Here is a 22,974-nt window from a genome sequence, read left to right on the forward strand (position 1 = left end):
AGTGCCTTCCTAGTACAAAGCACTATGCCTGACTTTCATTTTTCATGAACCTGCTGAGGGCTCCTTGTACTTCTTTAATCATAGTGTACATTTTTTAAAAGTAGTTTTACTGAGATATAATCCATATACCATTTAATTTACCCATTTAAGGTATACGTTTTTTAGTATATTCGCAGGGTTATATAGCCATAATTACCATCTTGGTTTAGAATATTTTTTTCCTCTTAAAAGAAAGTCCCTTTGGGCTGGGGATGTGGCTCAAGCGGTAGCGCGCTCGCCTGGCATGTGTGCGGCCCGGGTTCAATCCTCAGCACCACATACCAACAAAGATGTTGTGTCCGCCGAGAACTAAAAAAAAATAAATAAATATTAAAAATTCTCTCTCCTCTCTCACTCTCTCTTAAAAAAAAAAAAAAAGAAAGAAAGTCCCTTAGCTGTTGCTTCCTATTTCTTCCCTAAACACCCCAGCTCTAAGCAACCACTAGTCAACTTTCCATCTCTACAGATTTATGGAAATTTATTATATGTGACCTTTTATGACTAACTTCTTTCACTTAGCATAATATTCAGGGGTCATCCATGTTGTACAATGTATTAATCAGTACTTCATTTCTTTTTATTGTTGAGTAATATTCTACTGCATAGCTATACCACATTTTCTTTATTCACTCACTGATGGACATTTGTATTGTTTCCACTTTGGGGGATATTATGAATAATACTGCTGGGAACATTCAAGTACAGGTTCACTTTATTGCTTTTGCTTTTTTTAAAAAAATTACTTTGCTCTTTTTCTTAGTAGATGGTAAACTCCATGAAATTAGGAGTCACTTGTATGTTGTTCACTGCCTTATCCCCATCAGGTAGCTCATGTAAATGTCAGTGAATAAAAACGTGTGTGCTTTCTAATACTCTTTCCCCCCTCAGGTTGTAATAGCAATTTATTGGTACATGTTTTAATCCCATGGCCCACCCTGTCATGAGTACAACTGTGTACCCATGCTGGAGCTTAAGTTCATTTATCAACATCCTGAACCAAACTCTTTTCATTCCACTGTTGGCTTCCTTAAATTAAGTCCTTTCCCAACAACATGTGATTTAAGAAACTTCTGAGTTGCTCCCAGTGTGGAAGATATGGCCTCTAGCTAACTGAACCCTGATTCCACTGTTCCCTCTTCCTCCCTCTTCTCCTAAGGGGCTCTGGATTTTTTTTCTTTTTTTCTTTTTTCTTTTTCAGTGCTGGGGATTGAACCCAGGGCCTTGTGCATGTGAGGCAGGCACTCAACCAACTGAGCTATATCTCCAGCCCTCTGGATTGTCTTATGGCACAGAGGGCTGATCCGTGGGAGGACCCTGAAGGAAAAAGTAGTGTTGGACTGGGTAGCCTCCTGTTCAAGGCCAGGCTAGCTTTATGATAGCTCCAGATGTATCAGAAGAGGCAAAAGAAGCTGTCTCTGCTATCCCATTCACTAGCTGATATGAACCAGGTCCAAGAAGAAAACGTTTCTAGGAGCAATAGCTTCTGAGAGATTAGTAAAACCAGTATTTCTATTTTCTTTGTACTTCCTTACCCTAATAATTTGAGCTCATGATTAGAATTGGGCTTTATGAGGCTAATGAGGAGGTGGGAATGATGGCAGGAGGGCATGTGGAGATGCATCAGGGTGTGGGTAGTAAATCTAGTCTTTTTAATAGGTTTGCTCCACAGGCAGGTGGTTGGAAGGCTGACTGGGTGGTTGGACCCCCTCCCCTTTCTTCTACTCCCACCACTCCTTGAAGTGGCCTTCACACTTTGCCGTCCTTGTCCTCGATGCTGGCAGCGGTGCTGGGATATGGGGGCTCAAGGAGGGAGGAGACCCTACCCGGAGCTTCATTGCCTATGCACGCGCCGTCCAGCCTGGCGGCATGATTACCTTGCTGAGAAATCCGTCCAGGCGCGGGGCTGCTGATAGCAATCATTGATTAAGAGGGTAATTGTCCTGAAAATTCAGATTGATCAGAAGGCAGAAATGATAACTTGTGTAACTGTGTTTAAAGCCACGTCCTGTCAATAGAAGAGACTGAGATGTATCACGCCGAGAGGGGGCAGAACGGATGGGTGTGTGCGGGCAGGCGGGTGCTGCCATCCTTCTCTCAGGGCGAGCAGGATGTTTCTTGTCAGTAACCTGGACTATTGGAGATTCAATCACTTTTATCTCCCCCTCTCTCTCAATCCAAATGCCTTTTCATATTAGGAAATTAGAATCGGCCCTGCTCATGCAAGATTTATTAGCTCTGCTGAGCAGTTGCACCGAAGAGTAAATGATTTTGCTTTGCTGGAGTTTTTTACACATTAGGACCCAACTTCTCCTTCCCTTCTCTGTGCCAGTGGCTGCCTGGAGGAGTAAGCTCTAGAACCAGGTACTCAGGGAATAAGGGAAAAGCATCACTTGGATCTAACTTCTTGATCTGTGAGAGACCCTTTTCTGTCAGACTAATTTCCTTCTATCTGATCCTTACCCCCAACAGGTTCCTTACTGGGGTCTAGGGGTATCTCTCTAACTGAAAGGCAAGTCCCCCGAGGAGATGAGGTTTATCCCTTAGACTTGTGTGATCTGGTACTGGCTTGCCTTGAAATGAAAGGCTCAGAGAGGCCTCAAAAGAATTGTGGGAAACAAGTGGAGGAAGAATAGTGTGTTGGACAGGATTGGCAATAGAGGCAGAGGACAGAGGTACTGATAAGATTTTTCTTCTCAGAACCTAGGCCTCTTCACCTATCAGGGCTGGACCATCTTTCCAAGCTTCCTGGGGAGGCTGTGGAGAAAGTCAACTGCTTACTTAGCATGGAAAGTTTTGCGTACAAGCAAGCAGCAGGATTGACCCTGGCTAAAGCTATCTCTTAGGGAAAGAAGGTCTGGCATCTATGTTTGTGGCCAGTTGGACCTAGCCTGCCCTGAAGGCCAGGACACCAGTAGACTAGGTTGGTTTTAAGTAGGACTAGTACCCAACACTGAAACTATATTGTTCTTTCTCCTTTTTTGCCCTTTCTCTTTAGCCTCCCATCTCTTTGGGTCACTTGGGCCCAAGGAGGAACATTAGTCACTATCATTCTTCCACCCTCCCTATTGCAGGTGTCTGATGCTGGAGATCTGGTAGAAGAGAAAAAAGTGTGGAGAGTCCTCCTGATTTGGGGTTGAGGAAATGTTAATAGAATGTCTAGATTTTTGTGAAAGAGATCCCAAGGACTACCCCCCATCTTCTTTAACATCCTTTCCCCTTTGATTTACTCCTTTACTGGGCCCCATGAAGCCTTCTTTTCTCTGAGTTTTTATATTTTGGAGATGTAATTGGGCAAACTTAAGAACTGGGCTGGAAGTGATGGGGTCTCCAGGAATGAATAATGGGTGTGGACAGCAGCCATTTGAGCCCAAAAGGAGAGCTGTGTTTTGGGAAAGGGGACAGAGGGAAGGAAGAAAAACTTTATGGAAGAAAGAATCTAGAAAGTATCTGCAAAAGATTCTCTAGAGAGGACCCACCTCTAAACAGCCCACCAGGCCACCAGCTTTCTATCAGCGGTCTGCATCTGGCCATTCCTATCCAACACAAGGCTCTGTCCTTGGGAGACTCCTCTACTTTCCTAGAAGGCTCATCCCACTAGGTTGGGTTGGGCAGGGCAGGGCAGAATTCCCTTCTCCATGCACATCCTCGCCCCACAACCTGTCATGAGTGCCAAGAGATGAAGCAGTCCTGGGCACTTGGTGCAGCCCTCTTCCCCGATTCTGATACATGGTGAAAGGAGCAGGTGCATAGGGCGATCTGAGTTTCTTGGTATGGTATGCTCCTGCTACTCCCTCTGAGCAAGGCCAGCCTGCAGCCTAAGAATGCTTTGCAGTCCAGAAGGAGGGTCGAGCCATGATCAGCCCTGGCTAGTTTGGGCAAAGTCAAGAAAGAATGGAAGTGCCTTGGACAATCCGGATCTGAAAAGAAAGAAATCAGGAGACAGAGTCCTCGAGGAGTAAGGGAAACACATAATCACTACAGGGCAATATAAATGGTGTTGCTTTCCAGAGCCCAGAAGAGGGAGGGATTGAATTCCCCTGGAAGAGCTCAGGTGGCAGAAGAGGGTCCTTGAACTGGCTCTATGCAGAGCATGGGGAGTGGGCTGTGGAGACAAGTGTTGATGAGCTTCTGGAAAGAGAACTAAAAGTGCCAGAGATCAGTTGTTGTGGTAGGCTTGGAGCCCAGTGGGTTTGAGCTCACTGTGGAGGTGTGACCCATACCTCTGCTTTCTCAAACCTGAGTGGTATTTACTTTCACCATCAGGCTGGACTGCTAGGTGTTAGGGACTCTAAATTGGATCATCTAGAGCCTTATGGTAACAAAATGTGTAGGACAGAGCCTTAAGGGTTGGACCCCATGTCTCCCCTCATCTTTATTCCCTTTCTCATTCTGCTGAAAGAGCAGGGAAGGGGTGGGGATTCAAACTAGGATTGCCTAAAGTTTGTTCCACCCTTGCTGAACCCATCCCCAGCCCAGCTTGTACCCAGACCCAGGCCTCTGCCGAGGGCCAGGTTGGTCTTCTGGGCCTGGTCCAGAGGCTGGGAGGAGATGGGGAAGCCAGGAGACTCATTTTCACTGGAATTTGACCTAAAGCAGGATTGGAAGGGAAGAAAAGAATTTGAACAAAAGTGCAGGCAGGAAGGAACTGTTAACGAGCCTTTCTTTCTCTTTGGGGACAGAGCAGAGCGCATAGCGGGGCGCAGCCGCCAGCTCTCCTCAGAGCGGCTCTCTGAGGTAGCTGCAGTCTCTGGCCGCTGCCCGCTCTCGCTCGCTCTCCTTTTTTCCCTCTCCTCTTTCTCGGCTCTCTCTATTATGGGGACTTGCTCCAGCTCTTTCTCTCTCTTCTGTCTCTCCTTTTGTTCTCTCTTTGTCTATTTATCACACTGTGAAGGTTGAAAGAGATGTTATTAATCTGGGAGAATGAAGGCAGGATTAGTGGTATGAATCGGATTTTGAGAGGTGTAATGATAGAAAGACTCGCTCGGCTGGCGGCCTGCGTGAGCTTGATAAATGGGGAGCACTCCAGACTGACTCGCGCCTTCCTCCGCGCTGTGCGCCCTGCCCGCTGGGGCGTGCCGCGCTCTCAGATCTGCCAGCCAGCCCACCCCGCTCCTACCTGAACCGGAGCAAAAAGCCAAGGGTAAAGCAGACACAAATATCTCCCATCACACTTGGAGACATCATTGCTTTTAGCACCCTTTTCAAGTGGAGGCCTGTCGAGTTCTCAAAGGACTGTGGGCAGAGGAAAGGGGACCTAGACTTCAGGCTGGAACAGCATCTGCCTGCTTCTGGGGCCTGTGGAGTAGAGCTTCCCTCCTGCCTCTGAAATGGAAGTGAGAGGTCAGAGAGTGATAAGATAGTCCCTAGACCGACCAAGCAAGAGTACCAAACCATGTGTGCTATGCAATTTAAGCAAAGTGCTGTTGGTGTGGTGGTCAGGTTGAGACATGGGAGATGGGGAAGAATCAGAAGGCAGAGTTTTGGAAAGGGTAGAAGATGGGTGTTCTGGGAAAGGAACAACAATAAGCAAAGTGGAGCAAAAATAAGCCTGACTCTTGGGAGGTTGAAGTGCCTCAGATCTGTGAGTTTCTGATCAGGAAGGAAATTAAGAAATCCAGTAACTAAGCCCCTCGTTTTCAGTGAGGATACTGAGGCCTGGAAACTGGTATTGCCATTTCCTGAAGTGATTTTTCTAGTCAGGTCCTGTTGCTTGTTCATTTTTATTTTTTATTACAATTTTTTTTTTTTGGAAGCAAAATCTTGCTAAGTTGCCCAAGCTATCCTCAAACTCACAATCCTCCTCCCTCAGCCTCCCAAGCAGCTGAGATTGCAGGCTTGCACCACTGTCCCCAACTCTATTGCTTATTCTTAAGGTGCCCTCTCCAGTTATCCTGAGACAATACAGTCTCTCTTTCTCTTTGCCTCCATCTCCCTTTTTCCCCTCTCTTTCTTTCCCTCACCCCCCACTCCTCTGTGGTCACATCTTTTTAGTCTTCAGCTTTGTAACCAGAGGATCCTGGCTTAGGTTTACTGCTACTTGCTCTCCAGCCCCTACCCAGGAGCCATGGCTCAGGTCCTCATCATACTCTTGCCCCTTGTGGACTACAGACCATCAACTGCTGCTTGTGTGGCAGGGCAAGGACCAGGAAACAGCACACCCCACTCAAGGCTCATCTGAGCCTGGGCACTTCCCTCCTTTGTATACTTACTATGATTTTCTCTACTCACTGGTTACCACAGTTACTGGGCAGCTCTTGGTTCTGAGTCTGATTTCCTCAAAAGACTATGAGTTTTATGAAGGTAGGATACACATGGGATTTTTTTTTAAGTTGCTAGGGTCTGGCAGGCCTTCATTGAGAGTAGAATGTTCAGTAAATTAATGCCTCCTCTTCTACATAGAAAATGTTTTTGTTCTTGATTCGTTTTTTTCCAGGACTGGCTACCTTTGGCAATGGGAAGGGATAGATGTACAAAGCAACAGACTTTTATCCTATTAGAGCACCCCAAGATCACATAGCATGATAGCAAGAAGGCCTTAGGGAAAGAGTATAAAGCCCTCACTGAGGCCCTGCTAGGGCTATATTTCTTGCCTCCTTATCAGCCACATTTCACACTTGCTCTCTGTGCTTCAGGAGCACTGGCCTTGATTTGATTTTTTTCTCAGTGCTGGGGCACAGTTCACCTAAAGGTCTTAGCATGCCCCCAAACACCAGTCCCTCCCAGTTTCTGTTTACCTGTCTCTAGGGAAGCATCTCAAATAAGTCATTTCCCCCTCTTTTATCAAAACAATTTAAATAATTCTTTGAGACCTTATTATAGCTGCAACTTTATAATGATTTATGTTGCTATTTATTTAATGTCTTCTTTCTCCAACAAACTGTAAGCCCTCTGAGGACAGTACTGTGTCTCTGTTGCTAAATGCATGCAGATAGACTGGCAGGTAATAGGCTCTGAGTAAATGTTGTGAATGAGTCAATGTGATTCCTAAGCCTGAATTCTTCCATCCTGTCCCACCTGGGTAGCATGAAGACTGATCTGACAAAGGGAAATGCAAGGGCCAGAATCTTAGGTATGCCCCAGAACGAAGGTTCTTTGGGCCTTAGGTGTGGAGGCTCCAGTGTTCAGTGTTCTCATCTCTCAGACTTCATTTTCGCAAACATCAGAGAAGGGTTTCTCTGACTCTAAAGGCTTTTACTTTTCCTGGGTGTTCTTATCCATCCTCAATTTCAAGCACCCATCTGCCTTTTTAGGAATTTCTTGTCTCAGCTCAGACCTCTGAACTGAGCTCCTCATCTCTCTGACATCTCACCTAGTGAGTCCCTGAGGGCCATCCCTGTCCTCAGTGTTTTCTCTCCAGGCCTCCCCCCCGCCATTGTTTTTGCATGTTTTGACCCTTGCTGCATTGTTTTACAAGTGTGTTTATGTGGCTCCTCTACCTTGAGGGTACTGGTCTGGTCTCCTTGATCTATGGCTCTCTAGCACAGGGTTTGGCACAAGTTAGCTTTAAAAAAAATTTAAAAAGTGCTATGTGAGCAATCCTATCAAAAGAGTGGAGGATCTGATGTGAATGTTTTGAGCATCTCTTTTTTTCCCAGGGAGAAAGAAAGTGAAGGTATATGTGCTGTGGTCAAGTGTGCACATACCGTCATCGTCAAGTGTGAGGGGTGGACAGATGGTGGCGTTGCACACTCAATAAAGGATTAGATTTTAATTTGGAAAGCACTTTAGAAACTTAAAGTGCTTTGCCTAAGTGCTGACTGCTATTAGTGTCTCCTTTTTATTAGGAAAAAGGACATGATTTTTCTCTTTTATCTTCAGGCCTGTCCAACTTCTGAGAGTCAAACTTAGCAAAATGCCTGCCCCTCACTGAGGACTAGTTACATGCCAGGTTCAAAGCTTTGGACTTGAAACACAGAATTCTGCTTTGCAGACTGGTTCTAATACCCCTGAGGGGATTAGCCCTAACAGCTCAGTATCAGGAAGGGGGGTGGGAAAGACAGGTCATTTGACATAGTTCAAGCTACAGTCCTCGGCCCCTCCTCTCTCCATCTAGGCCTGGGTGGGAGGACATAAGAACTCAGACTGTTTGGGGTATAGGGGAACACCCGGTGGTTATCAAAAAACCACTTGTTATGTAATATGAAGGACCAGACTTCAGAGAGCGAGAGAGCTGGGGAGGAATGGCCCTAGGAAAAGTTGTATGTTCAGCTGTCATCAGGGCTGGAGAGAGCAAGAGACAGAGACATCACAGCTGCTGGACTTGGTGATTTAAGAGTGGTCAGAGGGCTAGGTCAGAGGGAGGGAGAATGTGGAACAGTAGCAGGAAGAATTCTGGGGCAGGAGGCAGGAACTTGCCCTGTGCTTCACAAGCACCTTTGAAGGCCTTGTTGGTTGAAGGAAAGGTAAGACTCTTTTCCATTGAGATGATTTGGTGCTGCAGTGGCAGAAGGTCTAGAAGGCCCAGCTGGGCTTTGTGATTGTACCTCTCTGTGTGACCTCTGCCCCAGGCTCTTTCCTGAGCAGCCACAAAATAGACAGGCATCTTGGTCTTAGTCTGGACTATCTCTGTCAGCCCTGGATACTGAAGGGTCTGCCTGTGGCTGAGGGCGGCTCTGGGAGGTGAGGGCTTTGGCCTAGCTTGCTAGTGCCCTGAAGTCTCCATCTCCTAATCTGATCCTAATCTGAAGGAGCTAAAACGGGGGTGGGGGGACTATCTTGAGTTTACTGCCTTAACCGAATTTCCATACCTCCTGTTGTTAATTATAGAGATGTAATAATGCGATTAGTGCACGATTAAAAAAAATCCCTGATATGATTACCATGGATTTAATATCACATGATATATCATTATATCGTTATGCAGTGACAGATGTAATTGAAATACACTTATTGGAGCCGGGGGTGGTGTTTCATTCAATCCCCAGCACCCCGGGGAGGAAAGGAATGGCTAAAAAGAAGCAGTGGGAGAGGAAATTGTAATGAAAACAAAGAAAACTCACAATATAGCTTTCACCCTGGGCAGCTGGCTTAGACTGACCTGCTGCCTTAGACTCTGACAATACACTTGGAACCCCAGACAGGCCATCCTCCTCTGTGGGAACTCAGGCAGCATGGCTCAGGAACTTCTTATCTGGTTCTCTTCCATATAACTTCAGTGTGCCCACATCTCCCCTGACTCAGAAGTGAAGCCAGGAGATCTGGGAACTATAAGGAAATTATTCTACCTAAAAATACTTAGGACCCTAATGGGATCAAACAGAGCTGGCAGCCGTCCTCTCATCCTGGGGCCCCTAGTACCAAATGCTGTGGAACGTGAACCTGTAGCACAACCCTTGCCTTTGCTATGGTGGTGGCCCACGCTAGAGGCAGCTGTCCTGTTGTAGGCAGTGGATAGTAAGGTTAAGTACTCAGAAAACATAATTATCCCACTCAAGTTCTGTTGATGGACAGAAGCAGCAGAAGCTCTGGGGTTCCAGAAGTCTGTTGGTAGCCAGAGAACACTGTGCATATAACAGAACCGCCCAGCTGGGTTCGGGAAGATGAGCTTCTGTCACATGATGCAAGGGCCCACCCTTTTGTTTCTTTTGCTCAGCTGGCCAAGCCCCTGTTGGGCCTGAGGAATGCGGTGGAGGCTGCCCATAGGCTAATGAGTTCAGAAATGAAGGGGAGCAGGAGTTCTTTTTTATGCAGTTCCAAAAATGGCTATGGAGGATTGCTGTTCTGCTAGGCAAGAACAGTGTTGGTTCCTGAAGGTCACTGGGTGGTATTGACAGGAATCACAGCTCTTGAAACCAGGCCTTCATACTTAGCAGAAGTATACCCACAGAGATGTCTTTTCCTCTTTTCTTCTTCTTCCCTCCCTTCCCCTTTCCTCCATGGAGAGCATCCAGAGACAGCAAATGCAACTCCTGCCCTTAGGAATCTTCCAGCAAAATGGGAAACAAGTCTCGTATTACAGGTTCTCTTCACAATATAGGTAGACTTAAAGGCAAGATGAGTCAGGAAAGATTGTAAAGAAAAGGTACTTTATTTCTTTCTTTTTTTTTTTTTTTTTTTTTTGGTATTGGGGAGTGAATCTAGGGACTCTTAACCGCTGAGCCACATCCTCAGCCCTTTTTTGTATTTTATTTAGAGACAGGGTCTCACTGAGTTATTTAGGGCTTCACTAAGTTCCTGAAGATGGCTTTGAACTCGAGATCCTCCTGCCTCAGCCTCACGAGCCACTGGGATTACAGGTATGCGCCACCAAGCCTGGCTAAGAGAATGTACTTTTGATTTGAGTGTTAAAAGAGGAACACGTGGGGCTAGGGATGTGGCTCAAGCAGTAGCGCGCTCGCCTGGCATGCGTGCGGCCCAGGTTCGATCCTCAGTACCACATACAAACAAAGATGTTGTGTCCGCCGAAAACTAAAATAAATAAATAAATATTTAAAAATTCTCTCTCTCTCTCTCTCTCTCTCTCTCTCTCTCTCTCTCACATTAAAAAAAAAAAAAAAAAAAAAAAAGAAAAAGAAACATGTTCAACTAGGATGAAAAGTGGGAGAAGGCAGAAGACATTCCAGGCAGGCTGAAAGGGTTTCTTGGCTATGCTTGGGCATGAAACAGCAATCCTAGGACTTGGTGGAAGAAAGGAGGAGTGCAGAGTCAAAATTGGCCCACATTTCTGGCTTAGTAATACAGGTTGATGAAAGTGGCACACACTGGAATTTGGAAACCTAGGCGAAGAATAGATATTGAGGTGGGAATCCAGGTGGAAATGCCAGGTAGGCAATACACTCAAGTAGCAGTAAGAAATACAGATTTGGAAGTTAGGCCAAAAACAGGGGAGTCAAAAAAATAACCCAAGGAGAGTGATTGAGTATAGGAAACATTAGGAAGAAAGAGCACAGCCTGTGTGAGTCACATATGAGGTGACTAAATGCAGAGGAGACCATATAGGAGCTTATGAGGAACATGGCAGAGAACTAGGAAATGTCAAGAAAACCAAAAGAAGAAGGGTTTCAAAGCTGGGTAGGCTGAAGAGTGGTAAAGACGGGTAAGAACCTAAAACTGTCCATGGATGGAGGCCACATCACAAATTGACCATAGCAGGAGCCAAGTGACATGAAATGGATGTAAACTAGCTGCAGTTTCTTAAGGAATGATGGGGAAGGTAAATGGAGTTGTATGGAGACAATTTTGAGAAGTCTTGTTAAAAGGAGAACTAGGCAGTAGAATTAATGGAGGACTTTAAAAATTGTAATCTAATACTCAGAGCTTTAAGAGCCAGGCATTATTTTAAGCACTATACATACAACAATTTATTTAATCTTCACATCAACTCTACAAGATTGGGACTAATATTATATCATTTTTCAAAGAGAAAATTGAGACAGAAGTTCTGTAAAGATGGTAGAGAGTGAAGCATTTGCTTCAATGTTAAGTTAGGGAAGGAGCCAGCAGAGAAGGTAAGGCTAAGAATTTAGAAAGAAAGGAGCAAAGGTCTGAGGAGGTGGAAAGGGATGACGATGTAAAGCACAGGTATGTGCCTTACATGAGAAGTGAGAGATCTCCCATGAAAACAGGAGAGGTGAATCAGCAGGTGGGGAAGGATACCGATACATTTATAGATGCAGGACATGCAATTGTAAGAGTTTTGCCTAGTAGCTTTTAGTGTCTTTTTGAAAATAGCAGAGGAGTAGGATTGTTGGGTACCATTGAGGGTTATCAAGGTTGTGATCGTGGATCTCTAGTGACTAGTTCCTATCTAAGTGTGACTTTTTCTGGCATCACTTAGCTCAAGTGCAAATGTGGCAAAATTGAGTCGTGGTTGAGTTTTTCAAGGAAGGTATGCAGGATAAGTGGGTAGGGAAGTTGAGATTGGGAAGGATGCAGGCTTATTAGAAAAGGGATTGAGGCCAGAAGGGATGGATAGACTAGGGGGAAAAGCAAGAACAGAGGGAAAAAGCATATAAAACCTGGAAGAATAAAAGGCTAGGGTCAGAGTGGAAAGTGTCATTGGGAGATTTCAGAGGAAAAAGCAGTTCTGGGTGATAACAAGGCCCAGGGAGTGGTCTAGGGAAAAATAGCTAAAGTAGGTAATAGAGGTCATTAATGAGCAGCAGCAGGAATTGAGAAATTTAGAGACAAATTTCCTAAATTGGGTTTTTCTCTAGACACTAAAGTTACCAAGAGTGATGTGATTTGAAATGAAGTTCTGAAAGGAGAGGAATAATCTAAAAGCAATAGTAAAGAAGAATTTGAAGATATCTGTAGAGTATATCTAGAAGTGAGTAGGTACTGGTTTTCTAGTTAGTACTGCTGTATCACTAATTGCCCCCAAAACTTAGTAATTTGAACAACAAATACTTCATTATTTCTCATGGTTTCTGTGAGTCAGGAATTCAGGAAGAGCTCAGTTATATGGGTTCTTGTTCAGGCTCTCTCAAGTGTAAATAGTCAGGCAATAACTAGACCTAGTTTCACCTGATTGGAGCGACTAGGGGCTGGCTGCCCCTCTCCTCATTGAGTCTCATAGCTTCTCTGTGTGGTCTCTCTGCTTTGGTACTTTGAGTTTCCTCACATATTGTTGCCTCCGATATTTAACACAGCAGCCCAGGGCTCTAGGGCAAGTATTCTAGCAATTGAGGTGGAAGCCACCTAAGCATTTCTGCAATAGCCTGGATGTCACATTATTTCAGTGTTATTCTGTCTGTTGAAATAGCCACAAAAGCTCACCCTGTTTCCAGGGGACATCAACTTCTCCTCTTGACGACAAGTATATCAGTCACAGCATCAGAGCCTATGGGATAGGAGATGGTATTGCAGCTTTCACTGGAAAATACAGTCTGCCACAACTGGTATTAGGCTGAACCTGGAAAAGAGAGAGAGAGATCAGTGTTTTCAGAGGCAACATGCATTTTGAGTGATGGCAAAATGTCCCCGGGTGCACCTGGGGACATTACTGTCATCCCATTGTGCAGTACTAAAAACTGAGACTCAGGTTTAATAACTCATCTAAGGTTATAAGGCCAATAACTGACAGAATTAGGAATCAAATACAGGTTTGTCTGATTTCTGAGCTCTGAAAGTACTATCTTTCTGTGAGACATGGGCTGCTGGGTATTCCCTGAGTACACGTGGCATGCCCCATCCCGATGTTTACCTGTGGCCTTGTTTCTTCAGCTACAGAAGTGTTGGTCGGTTGGGTGAAAAACTAGGTACCTTTGATCGTCAGACTTTCTCTAGAGCAACACCTTCACAGGCTTCCTCTGGTGGATGTTAAGGGAATGGCAGGTGGTTGGATTGGGCTCCTACATTTCCTCTTGGGAAATGTCCCATCAGTTTTAGGTCCACAGGCTGACAAGTCATCCGGAGGTGTGTGGTTAAAGGCCTGCTCCTCCGTACCTCTTGAGGAGGCTGAATAGGCTGGATATTCTGGGCTGGCTTGGGAGCTCGGGTTTTTCTGGAAGTTGCGGAGCAGTCTGCTTCATCTGCAGTCTGAGCTGGGTTCTGGTCCTTTACCCAACCATAACCCTGCCCACTTGTTGTCCACCCCACTCTCAGGGCCCTCATAGGTAGGATATTGGTGGGCAGAGGCACCAGAGCAGCTGTGGATGCCTCTTCTTTCCTCTTTGAAGAATCTGATGCTGCTGCCAATGAGGGCTACTTCATCTATTAAACCCAATACACTTGTCGCAGCTGCTAAGCCCCCGTAAGCCGCCGGGCGCCGTGTTTGTGATGGGACTGACAGTGCATGGAGGAGGCTGATTATACACGATTCCATTTCGCGGGCCTAGCAATGTAATTTCACAGGGCGATCAGCGTTTGCATGTAATAGCAGGCTGTGCTGAGGTGTCAGAATATTAAAGGCGCTAATGGCAAAGCTCCCTGTTACACAGGGGGCCACCCGCCGCGCCTACGGCAAGGCTGTGCGGCAGGCCCGTCGCAGATGGCTGGCCACTAAGCTAATGGGGCAGCAGCCAAGGCAGGCAGAGCCACGAGAGGGGAAAGCCAGCCGGGAGCAGCTCGGCACCTGCTTCCCTGTGCGTGGAAATTACAACAGCCCAAGGGAAGCAAGATGTGTGTGCCTGCCTGGTACAGGGTAGGGGTGGGCTGGTTTGGTAGACCCAGCATCTTTCACCAACTCCACCTATCCTCATGGCTCATCATTGGTGCCTGCTGTGGAAAGACTTGGAAACTCCTCAGTCATCCTTCCACCCTCCCCATCCTCTGGTCAGGAACACCAGGAGTGAGGTGCTGACTGCACAGCTGGGCAGGTGGACCTTGAGAACTGAGAGAGGTGCAGCTGGAGAAGTGACACCCAGGGAATTTGGAACCAACACTGAGAAAGAGGCTCAGGACAAGGTTTTGGAGAGAGCTCTTAAAACAGATTTCTGGCATACCCTCCTCCCCAGTCAAGGTCAGGAAGCTCTGGGCCCCTTCTCCCCAACTCCCCATAGGCTAGCAGAAGAGAAGGAGAGAGTGGGAAAGGAAGCAGGCATAAGTGAAAATGAGGACTGAGACCCCTTGGCACTGCCTGCTGCTGGCACACAGACTTGGGTGGCACAGCCTCAAAATGTGCTTCCTTCTGACTGCGTTGACTGCCCTAGCCACACCCTTCTCCTTTGTCTTTTTTTCTGCCTAGAATGTTGTCCTCCCCTGTCATCTGTACTGTGGCCTTTCAGTTTCATTCCCTCCCTCCAGGAAGCTTTCCTAACTGCCTCCTACCCCACATGGACCTGCTTGTCTTCATTGTCCCCTGTGGACACCTCCATAGAGTTTGGCCTCCCTGGTCCTCCTGTTCTGAGGAGTCGCTGGGTGCCAGCCTTGACTCCCTAGCCAGAATCCCTGAGCTAGTGATAGCCCATGTCACTCTGCCTTGAGCGGGACTCCTAGAAGGGCTCTGCTAAGGTTTATAAACAGGTGTAATCTCTAAAGGGGGCCATCCAGAGGGATGGGCAGAGTCATCTGAGGGAGGGTCTGGGGCACGTATGGGTGTGTAAACAGAGTGGTTAGGGTACTCCGTGGTGTGTATGTATCTGGGGGAGAGGAGGTGGGCATGTGGGTACAGGTGTGGAAGGGCAGCAGGTGCAATAGTCCAGATCATACAGTGGCAGGAGAACAAGTTGCTATAGGACCCTCTGGGTTCTCTGGGTGACTGTCTGACTGGTGACTGTGCCCAAGGGGTACCCAAGATGTCAGGAGCTGTGAGGGGGATTGAGGTGCTAGGACCTGGTAATGGGCCAAGGATGGGTCTGTGAGGCAGGTGATCATATCCAAAGGAGGAGCTTACTCTGCAGGGGTGTCAGTACCCCCCCACACACACTCAGACATGCCGGGGTTCTCAGCAGGGGCAATAGGAGGAGAGCCCAGGCTGAAAGAGAGCAGTTTTAATTAACCGTTTTTAATATCATTTTGGACTTTGGCTGGTATGTGAAGGCCCCGCTGGAAGCAGCATTTGTAAAAATTAAATCCCTCTTATTAGGAGCTTGGCAGACCCATGTGCACATGCCACCCCCCTCCCCGCCCCATGCCCCCCCCCCCCAGGAAGTGCTGGGGGAGGCCGTGTCATGGCAGCAATTGGTTATCATGCCTTATCTGGGAATATGAAACTGTGCGGCATAACACCACGCAGTGGAGACGCCAATTCATCTCGCCCTCGCTCTGACAAGCTAGACTGCCCTTCCTGAAAGGCATCCCTCAGGCAGGACCGCCTGCCACCTTGCCTGGTACCTCTGCTCTCTTGCCAAAGGCTCCCAGGCTTGCCCTAGTCCAGCCTGGCCTTCCTGGGCTCTGCTTCCTTCCATCCCCCTTTCACACATCCCAGTCTGTGGAAGATCTTGGGGAGTCATAATTATAATAATAACCTAATCATGGTGATGCGTCAGGGCAAGCGTCTAATGTTATCTGAAGTGGTCTTCCCGCTTAGCTGCGATAAGACTCGGGATGACGTGCAGATAACGCTGAGCTGCCCTGTCCCTGAGCCGAGAGCAGAGCAGAGGGGCCTCAGCAGCCCTGACGCCCGCCCGCCGCTTTAAGCTGGAAAGCGGCAGCACCTGCTAATGCAAGTGTTTAATATTTGATGGGCTGGGATAAAGCAGGATCACCTTCGAATTGAATTGAGTGTCAGCCGAGAATCTATTACTGAAATTCGGGTGTGATTTGACAGCAAAGTAGACGATGTTATTCTTCACTAGTTACTGCAATCTTCTCCCCGACATCACTTAAATATTTTTTTCTTTGCTTGAGTAAACACACATTATCCTTCTTTTTTCCCCCTTCCTTCCCTTTTTCCTTTTTAGAGGGGAAAAAAAAACCTATCCAGCTCGCCTTCTCCAGGCTGATAGAGTAGATTGTTATTTCTTTATTTGTCCTATTAAATGGAATTTCTGATCGTTTAATCCGGCTTTTGTAAGTGATTTTAAAGTACTTGAAAGGCAGCCGCCACTGCTCTCTGGCCCACTGAGCTCCAGCCTCAGCCCGGCCATGCTCAGCAGCTCTTCCAGCTGTGCCCCTCCCACTGGCTGTGTCCCCTTGCTTTCCGTGTCTACCCTGGCTCTAGGCCAGCATCCTAGGGCTGTCCTTGAGTCCCACTCTCAGCCCCTGATTTGTGGATACAGCTGTGGCCTGGGAGATGGTTGGGAAGGGTTGATTGGAAAGTTGGGCTATGGCTGGCACTTCTGTGGTCAAAGAAAATGACTTTAGAAGGTTCTGAGGTGTAAGTGCAGTGGCTGCTAGTACCTTTGGGGTGGGAAGGTTGGTCCCTGCAGCTGGGAAGGAAGGGAACTAGCCCTCTGCCCAGCCTTGGGCCCTGACACAGACAGTGTCCAGCCGCCTCTTATTCTGATCCCATGTTGAACCCTTAGAGGGGAAAAAAAAAAAACCTATCCAGCTCTCCTCTATTTGTAATCAAACAGGGACCTCCAGACCCAGCAGTGGTCAGGGATACTACAGTGCCTGTCTGAGCATGCCTGAAAGTCACTGTGGTTCCATCACTAAACCCACCATCCAACTTCTGGGATCTCATCCAAGCTTGTTTCTCATTGCTACTGTCCCTCATGTTATTACCTTCCTGCCATGGGGAGAAGGGCAGCCTAGTGTTTGGGAACTTCGGAAGTTCTCAAATGAAGGAATGGGTATTGTTTGAGGGGGGTCAACCAGCTACCAGGCTCATTGACAGAAGCCCAGGATTTTGTTGGCAGGCTGAGCAAGAATTAAATTCCGCCTGGCCACATCATTGCATTCTAACCCATGTGAGTTTCTTCTTTCTGGGCCTTAGTTTCCTCGTCTGTGACATCAGGTAGTCGTGCCTGTAAGGACAGTCATGCTGTTCCCATCCTGCCTTGTGTTCCCCCCAGATGGAGGTTGCTGGCTGCCAGGTGGCGCGGTAGGGAATGGAGGGGGCAATGGAGTGCTAGGGGCCTGAGCAGATCGATGCCCCCAGCACTTCCTTCCCCAACCCCAGGAAAACAATTAAGTACAGATCGATGGGTGGCCGCTTTGAATATGCATAAGTGAGCACTTGACCTTCAGCAAAGCATCTGCTCCCCCCACCCCCACCACATACATACACACACACACACACACACACACACACACACACACGAAACTCCCCTCACAGCTGCCTGAGTCAACCAGGTGCCCTCACTCCACTCCTCATTTGAGTCCCCACATGGCACTCAGCCCTTCACAGCTTCACCTGCTTAGAGTCAGAAGCACCTTGACCATGGGCAAGTTGTTGGCCAGCTCTTGCTTCAGTTCCTATCTGTGGAGTGAAGTGGTCTCTAAGGTCCTTCCTGGGACCAGTCTGTGTGACCCATAGGAAGTCCACAGAGTTCTGGGGAATCTGAGGAGAGGTGCACGGTGTAAGGGGTACCCTGGTAAAAGGAGAGTTTCTGATAAGAAGATCTTAATAAATGGGCGCTCTCTAGAGAGGAGCCCTGGTAGGAATACCCAGTGAGGGCTGATGGGGAGAAGCCCAGGAGAAAAAGGATTCTGGAGAAGGAAGGGGTTTTCTGGTGGAGGGGCCTTGATTAAAAGGGTACTCAGTGAGGGGGCTCTCACAAAATGGCATTATAAGATTACGCCCTTGGTGGGAAAATTTGGGGGCTGGGGGAGACTTGGTGAGTTGGGCTGGTTCAGGGGTCAGGGACTCTGTTAACCACTCTCGCCTCCTGTCTTCCAGGCTTACAGCTTCGCCATGGGCTGCTGGCCCAAGAATGGACTTCTAGACATGAACAAGGGTCTCAGCCTGCAACACATAGGCCGGCCCCACAGCGGCATTGGTCAGTCCCTCCGCAAATCCCCCTGGCAGCTCGGTCAGTCCCCTGCCCACATGCCCCAGTCCCCTGGCACACAGAGGGTTTCCATGGCTCATTCAGTGCCCCCACAGGGTTCTCTCCATAGCTGGGGAAAGGAGGAAAGGGAGGGTGGAATGAGGACCATTGGAAAGAACATCTCCAAACAACATTTCAGAGGAGGCTGGGGTCTGGGTTTTGGGTGAGTCACAAGTGGCCTTGGATTCAGGCCAACATTCCCCAACCCCCTTGCCCACATCTCTAGTGGGCAATGTCCTCAGGGAGGTGGGCACATGTCAGCTTACCCGTGGAGCTGGAGGAAGCTGTTTAATATTGTTTCAAGTCTGTGGCCACTAAACTGGACGATCAATGGGAGTTAAGGAGATGAATTATTTAAACCTCACCAGCTTTTAATTAGTCAGGGTCCTTCTGACCGATGGCTTCGTCCACAGGGTATTGACTCCCCTGTAGGAGCAGCAGCCTCCATTGAGTGGTGCCTGGGTTGGGAGGGGCCACTTGGGGTACCAGAAGAGGGTACACTTTCAGGAGATTCCTACTTGGGAGGAGACTAGAGTAGCTGTGATTCCCAGCACTTGAAGGCTCTGTGAGCTTCTGATAAATCAGCATGAATATGTGTCTGTGAGTATCACTGTGTCTGCCCATGCCGGACACTTTTAGCTGTGTGTCTGTGTAAGAGTATAATGTGTCCATGATTGTGTATAGCTGTTTGAAGGATGTGTATTCATAACAACACATCTGTATTTTTCTGAGTGCATGAGTCTGTACATGGAAGCAGCTACCAGCCTGTGTACCTATCTGTCAGAAAGAATGTCTGTTCATTTCTCTGTCTCTCATTATGTGTGTACATGCATGTGTGTGCATGCAAATGCTTCCAAGTGACATAGGCTTTGTTCCAGAGGAGGAGCCAGGGTGTTCCTGGGTGGTGCTGTGACCTTATCACAACTGGATTACTTTGGGAAGGTATCCTTGGTGGGGACTGGAAAGATATATCAGGAGGTACCTGCTACACACTAACCCCTTTATCCATTCCACATTCACTGGTGCCTACTGGGCACTGAGCACGCTCAGTAGAAATTCCTGTCCTCGGGGAGCTCACATCCTGGGAGAAAATAGAGACTGAGGGCTGTGATAACCACATCTGGATTGCCCCAAGGGAGATTTTCCCTGTTCTCAGTTGCCAAAGTAGGTTCTACTTCTTCACTTACATCTTGCTGACTCCTGGGATGCCCCATATCATTTTTGTTGGGATATCCCCAGGCTCCCCAAGAGACTAGGGGAAAGAACAACAGGCCTGGGTAGGGGAGAATACCACCATAATAGCTACTCCCTCCCATCGCAGGTTTTCCATGCATCCTAGAGAAGACATTCAACCCAGCTAGGTGATATACTTGGAAGGTCAGCAGGAAGTTTTCTAGAGAAGAGGTCACTTGAATTGGGATGCTTGACAGATGAATAGGAGTTGCCAGGCAGAAAACAGAAGTAGAGAGACTGTGTGCACAAAGGCCTATAGCCATGAGAAGCCCAACATATTGAGAGAACAAGTTCAGAAATAAACAAGTAGTTTCGGGCTGGGGATGTGGCTCAAGCGGTAGCGCGCTCGCCTGGCATGCGTGCGGCCCGGGTTCGATCCTTAGCACCACATACCAACAAAGAGATGTTGTGTCCGCCGAGAACTAAAAAATAAATATTAAAAAAAAAATAAACAAGTAGTTTCTCCAGACTGAAGTAGAAAATTTAGGTTAGGGATCAGCTAGAAAAATGGAAAAATAAGCAATATCTTGAATGCATGGTTAAAGGATGGATCCCCCTTCCCCCCACCCAAGGTTTAGAGGAGACATAGAATAGTCATGAGTGAACAGAGTTGTGATTCAGAACCAATGAGGCAGTTTGTGCTACACAAAATTAGTTCTTACTAGGTGCTCAATAAATGCTTATAGATGGATGGACAAAAACCTGGGTGAGTAGATGAATCACTTTGGAAGAGTGGTGAGAGGGGAGAGACCAGAGAAAGAAGACCCAGGAGAAAATCAGCACTGATCCAGGGGAGGAGGAGCTACCCATATTGGAGTCTAGCAGGGGGAAGAGCAGCAGAGCTGAGTGAATACAGGCTACATGGCCTTAAGTTAGGTATACTGCTTCTGTGTGTATATTCCCAGGATGTTTGAGAGGGGAAACAGCTCCCTCTGCCCACTCCTTGTTGTCTCTTGAGACTTAGTGATAACCTTCTTGTATGTTCACCCTTGATATCCTGTGACATATCACCTCTTTTAGAGAAAAAGGTTTCTCCATCTGGGTTGGTTCCCGGGGTGGCCCAGGGATCTGAATGCTAATACAGTATGGGCTTTGAAACCAGAAGTAGATCTGGCTCTACCATGCTAAACCCTGGGCCCTTAGATAAGAGGCAGTGCTACCTGCCTCTCAGGGCTGCTGGGAGGCCCTGTGCATAACCTTGTAAAGGACTTGTGTAATGCCCGGCCTGCAGCAGGTGCCCAGAGAGCTCCCTCTTTGTGGCCCTGCCAACACCAGGTCTCTCCAGGGCACTGGCAGCTCTTGGCACTAGGTCTTTGTAGTCTTTGAATGAAGAGGGCTGCCCTGCTGGCTCCTGGCTGGCTCTGAGGTGTGGGTGAGGGTGCTTGGAAGGGAGGGAGGATGCAGGGCATTAATTGGGCTGGGAGAGGCAGGGAGGGGAGGCGTGGGTTTTGAGCAGTGAGGTTAATGGCCCTCGCGCCAAAGAGACAGCTTTAATGAGCTTCAGCTGGCGGTGCCCCGAGTTACTGTGCGTGCTAAAAGGGTCGCGCTGTAAGAGTTTGATGTGGACTGCTTCCCAGCCCTGGGGTCAGGGGTCAGCTCCTGTCACTGGCCACTCAGGCTGGTCCTCAGTGACATGGTGCTAATTAACTGTGTGAGGAGCTGCCAGCCTGGAGTAGGGAGTGGTATGTACATTGGTGGTGGTAGGGGGGGTGAGACAGAATTGGGTGATGCTGGGCAAGGGTTCTGCAGAGCCCACTGCTTAGCCATCTCTAGAGTCTGCTTGGTTCTTCCTCAGTGCCATGGGGATATAGCATTGAAGGTACAAAAGTGCTGAGAGAGCAAGGAGGAGGGCTTGCTGGAGCAGTGGGGTGACAGGTGTGGGGCTAAGAGAGAAGGCTGAAGGAAGCAAGAGGGCCAGATTGCATCCTGAGGTGTTTGAAGGGGAGCCATGGGAGTATTGGGGCCAGGAGAGCAATCAGCAGGAGTTGTGCTTCAGCCAGAGCAGTCCCGTAGTTTGTATAGGAAGAACTGGTGAAGAGTCTGTGGACAGGGAGGCCAGTGGGAAGGTACAATAAGGTAAGCAAGAGGTGACGGGCAATTGAGAGCCAGGGCAGTGATTATGGGAATGAAGACAGGGAACAGGTAAAACTTCTGTTTATTCATTAAATGTTGCACTTACTGTGTGTCGGAGCTAGAGATAAATAGGTAACAATGACATACACTGTGCCCTGTCCCCACTGAGTTCAGAGGTAGAATTGTGACCTTGCCTCTGGGCACCAACTGAGAAAGAAGGAAGGTTTAGGCATAGCTAAGGAAGGTCCTGAGGTGGTGGAATATGGGCTGTGACATCTTAGCAGAGGTGGGACACTTTCTCCAGGGGTGGTGGACTTAGCCTTGAGATCGAAATGAATAGGGTGGTGCTGGAGTGGGATGTGCATGAGGAGGAGCTGCACATGTGTGTGTAGAGCCGTTGGCTTCTGAGGCCACAGCAGCTCTGTCAGCATCTGCGGTTTGGGCCAAACGCTCTGAGGCAGGGCAGCCTCCACAGAGGACTGCTGACTGTTCCTCTTTCTTTCATTTCAGCAAAGGGTCAGCAAAGTACTCACGTTATTTGGGGACATTTTCACACCAGTTCCATGAAAGCAAGCATCATCACTCCCATCCTATAGAAGAGGAAAACTGAGGCTCAGTTGAGAGACTCTAAAGTCACACAAATTTAGAAAGGAGCCAGGATTCAAACGCAGGTGCATTCAAGTGCAAAGACTGTGTCCCTACCACTGTGCTAACCTAGCTTTTTGGTGTTGGGCTTTTTGCTGCCAATAAGATGATACAGAAGATGACAAGCTCACTTCCTTTATTTACCTTTGTGCCATGCAAAATATTTGGGCCTTGACAAAACTTTGGTGGCAACAGCTGAGGAAGAAAGAAAAGGAGGCATAGCCTTCCATCAGCCCTGCTGGAGTTACCCTGAAAGCCAGGTCCCTGCACCTACTGGCCTCTGTCCTCCTCTGGCCCTAACAGTTCTCCCTCTGAGATTGCAGTTTATTCTTTATCTCTTGGCCCAGGAAAATCCTGCCCATCTTTAAGGACCACTTTCTTGGGGCCTTTTGCCTGGTCTTCCTAAGTATGAGTGTACGGAAGATAGGCTTGTTGGCCCATTATAATCTGTCAGAAGCAATAACCTGGCCCTTCATATTTGGGCTTTTTGAGACTGGGTCTGGGCTCCTTCCTTTCCTTTTTTTGGGAAATCTTCACAGGAAGTATTGTAAAATCTCACCTTCTATTGTGATAGGGAAGCCCCACAGACTGCTGGTTTCAGCTGGCAGGAAGCATAACTGGAACCTTCCTGATGCCCAGCTAGGTGGTCCTGCCCTGGGAGCTTAGC

At 47.9% G+C, this 22,974-nt stretch overlaps 1 protein-coding gene across 10 annotated transcripts in view; it reads left to right on the forward strand.

The window, feature by feature from the left end:
- The window catches only part of ERI3 (ERI1 exoribonuclease family member 3), a 133,631-nt gene that overhangs the window by 90,317 nt on the left and 20,340 nt on the right, over positions 1–22,974 (forward strand). For 6 of the 10 annotated variants that reach the window (XM_081307257.1, XM_081307256.1, XM_081307258.1 and 3 more), the window contains one exon: positions 18,206–18,338. The exons of 1 other annotated variant lie outside the window; for it this stretch is intronic. In XM_081307257.1, the coding sequence (XP_081163383.1) occupies positions 18,206–18,338 (133 nt within the window). The remainder of the gene's footprint in view (positions 1–18,205; positions 18,339–22,974) is intronic. 3 more of the 10 variants (XM_081307259.1, XM_081307260.1, XM_081307264.1) reach the window with 1 other exon arrangement.

This window comes from Spermophilus citellus, assembly GCF_964194105.1.
Source record: "Spermophilus citellus genome assembly, chromosome: 9".
Classification (NCBI taxonomy): domain Eukaryota; kingdom Metazoa; phylum Chordata; class Mammalia; order Rodentia; family Sciuridae; genus Spermophilus; species Spermophilus citellus.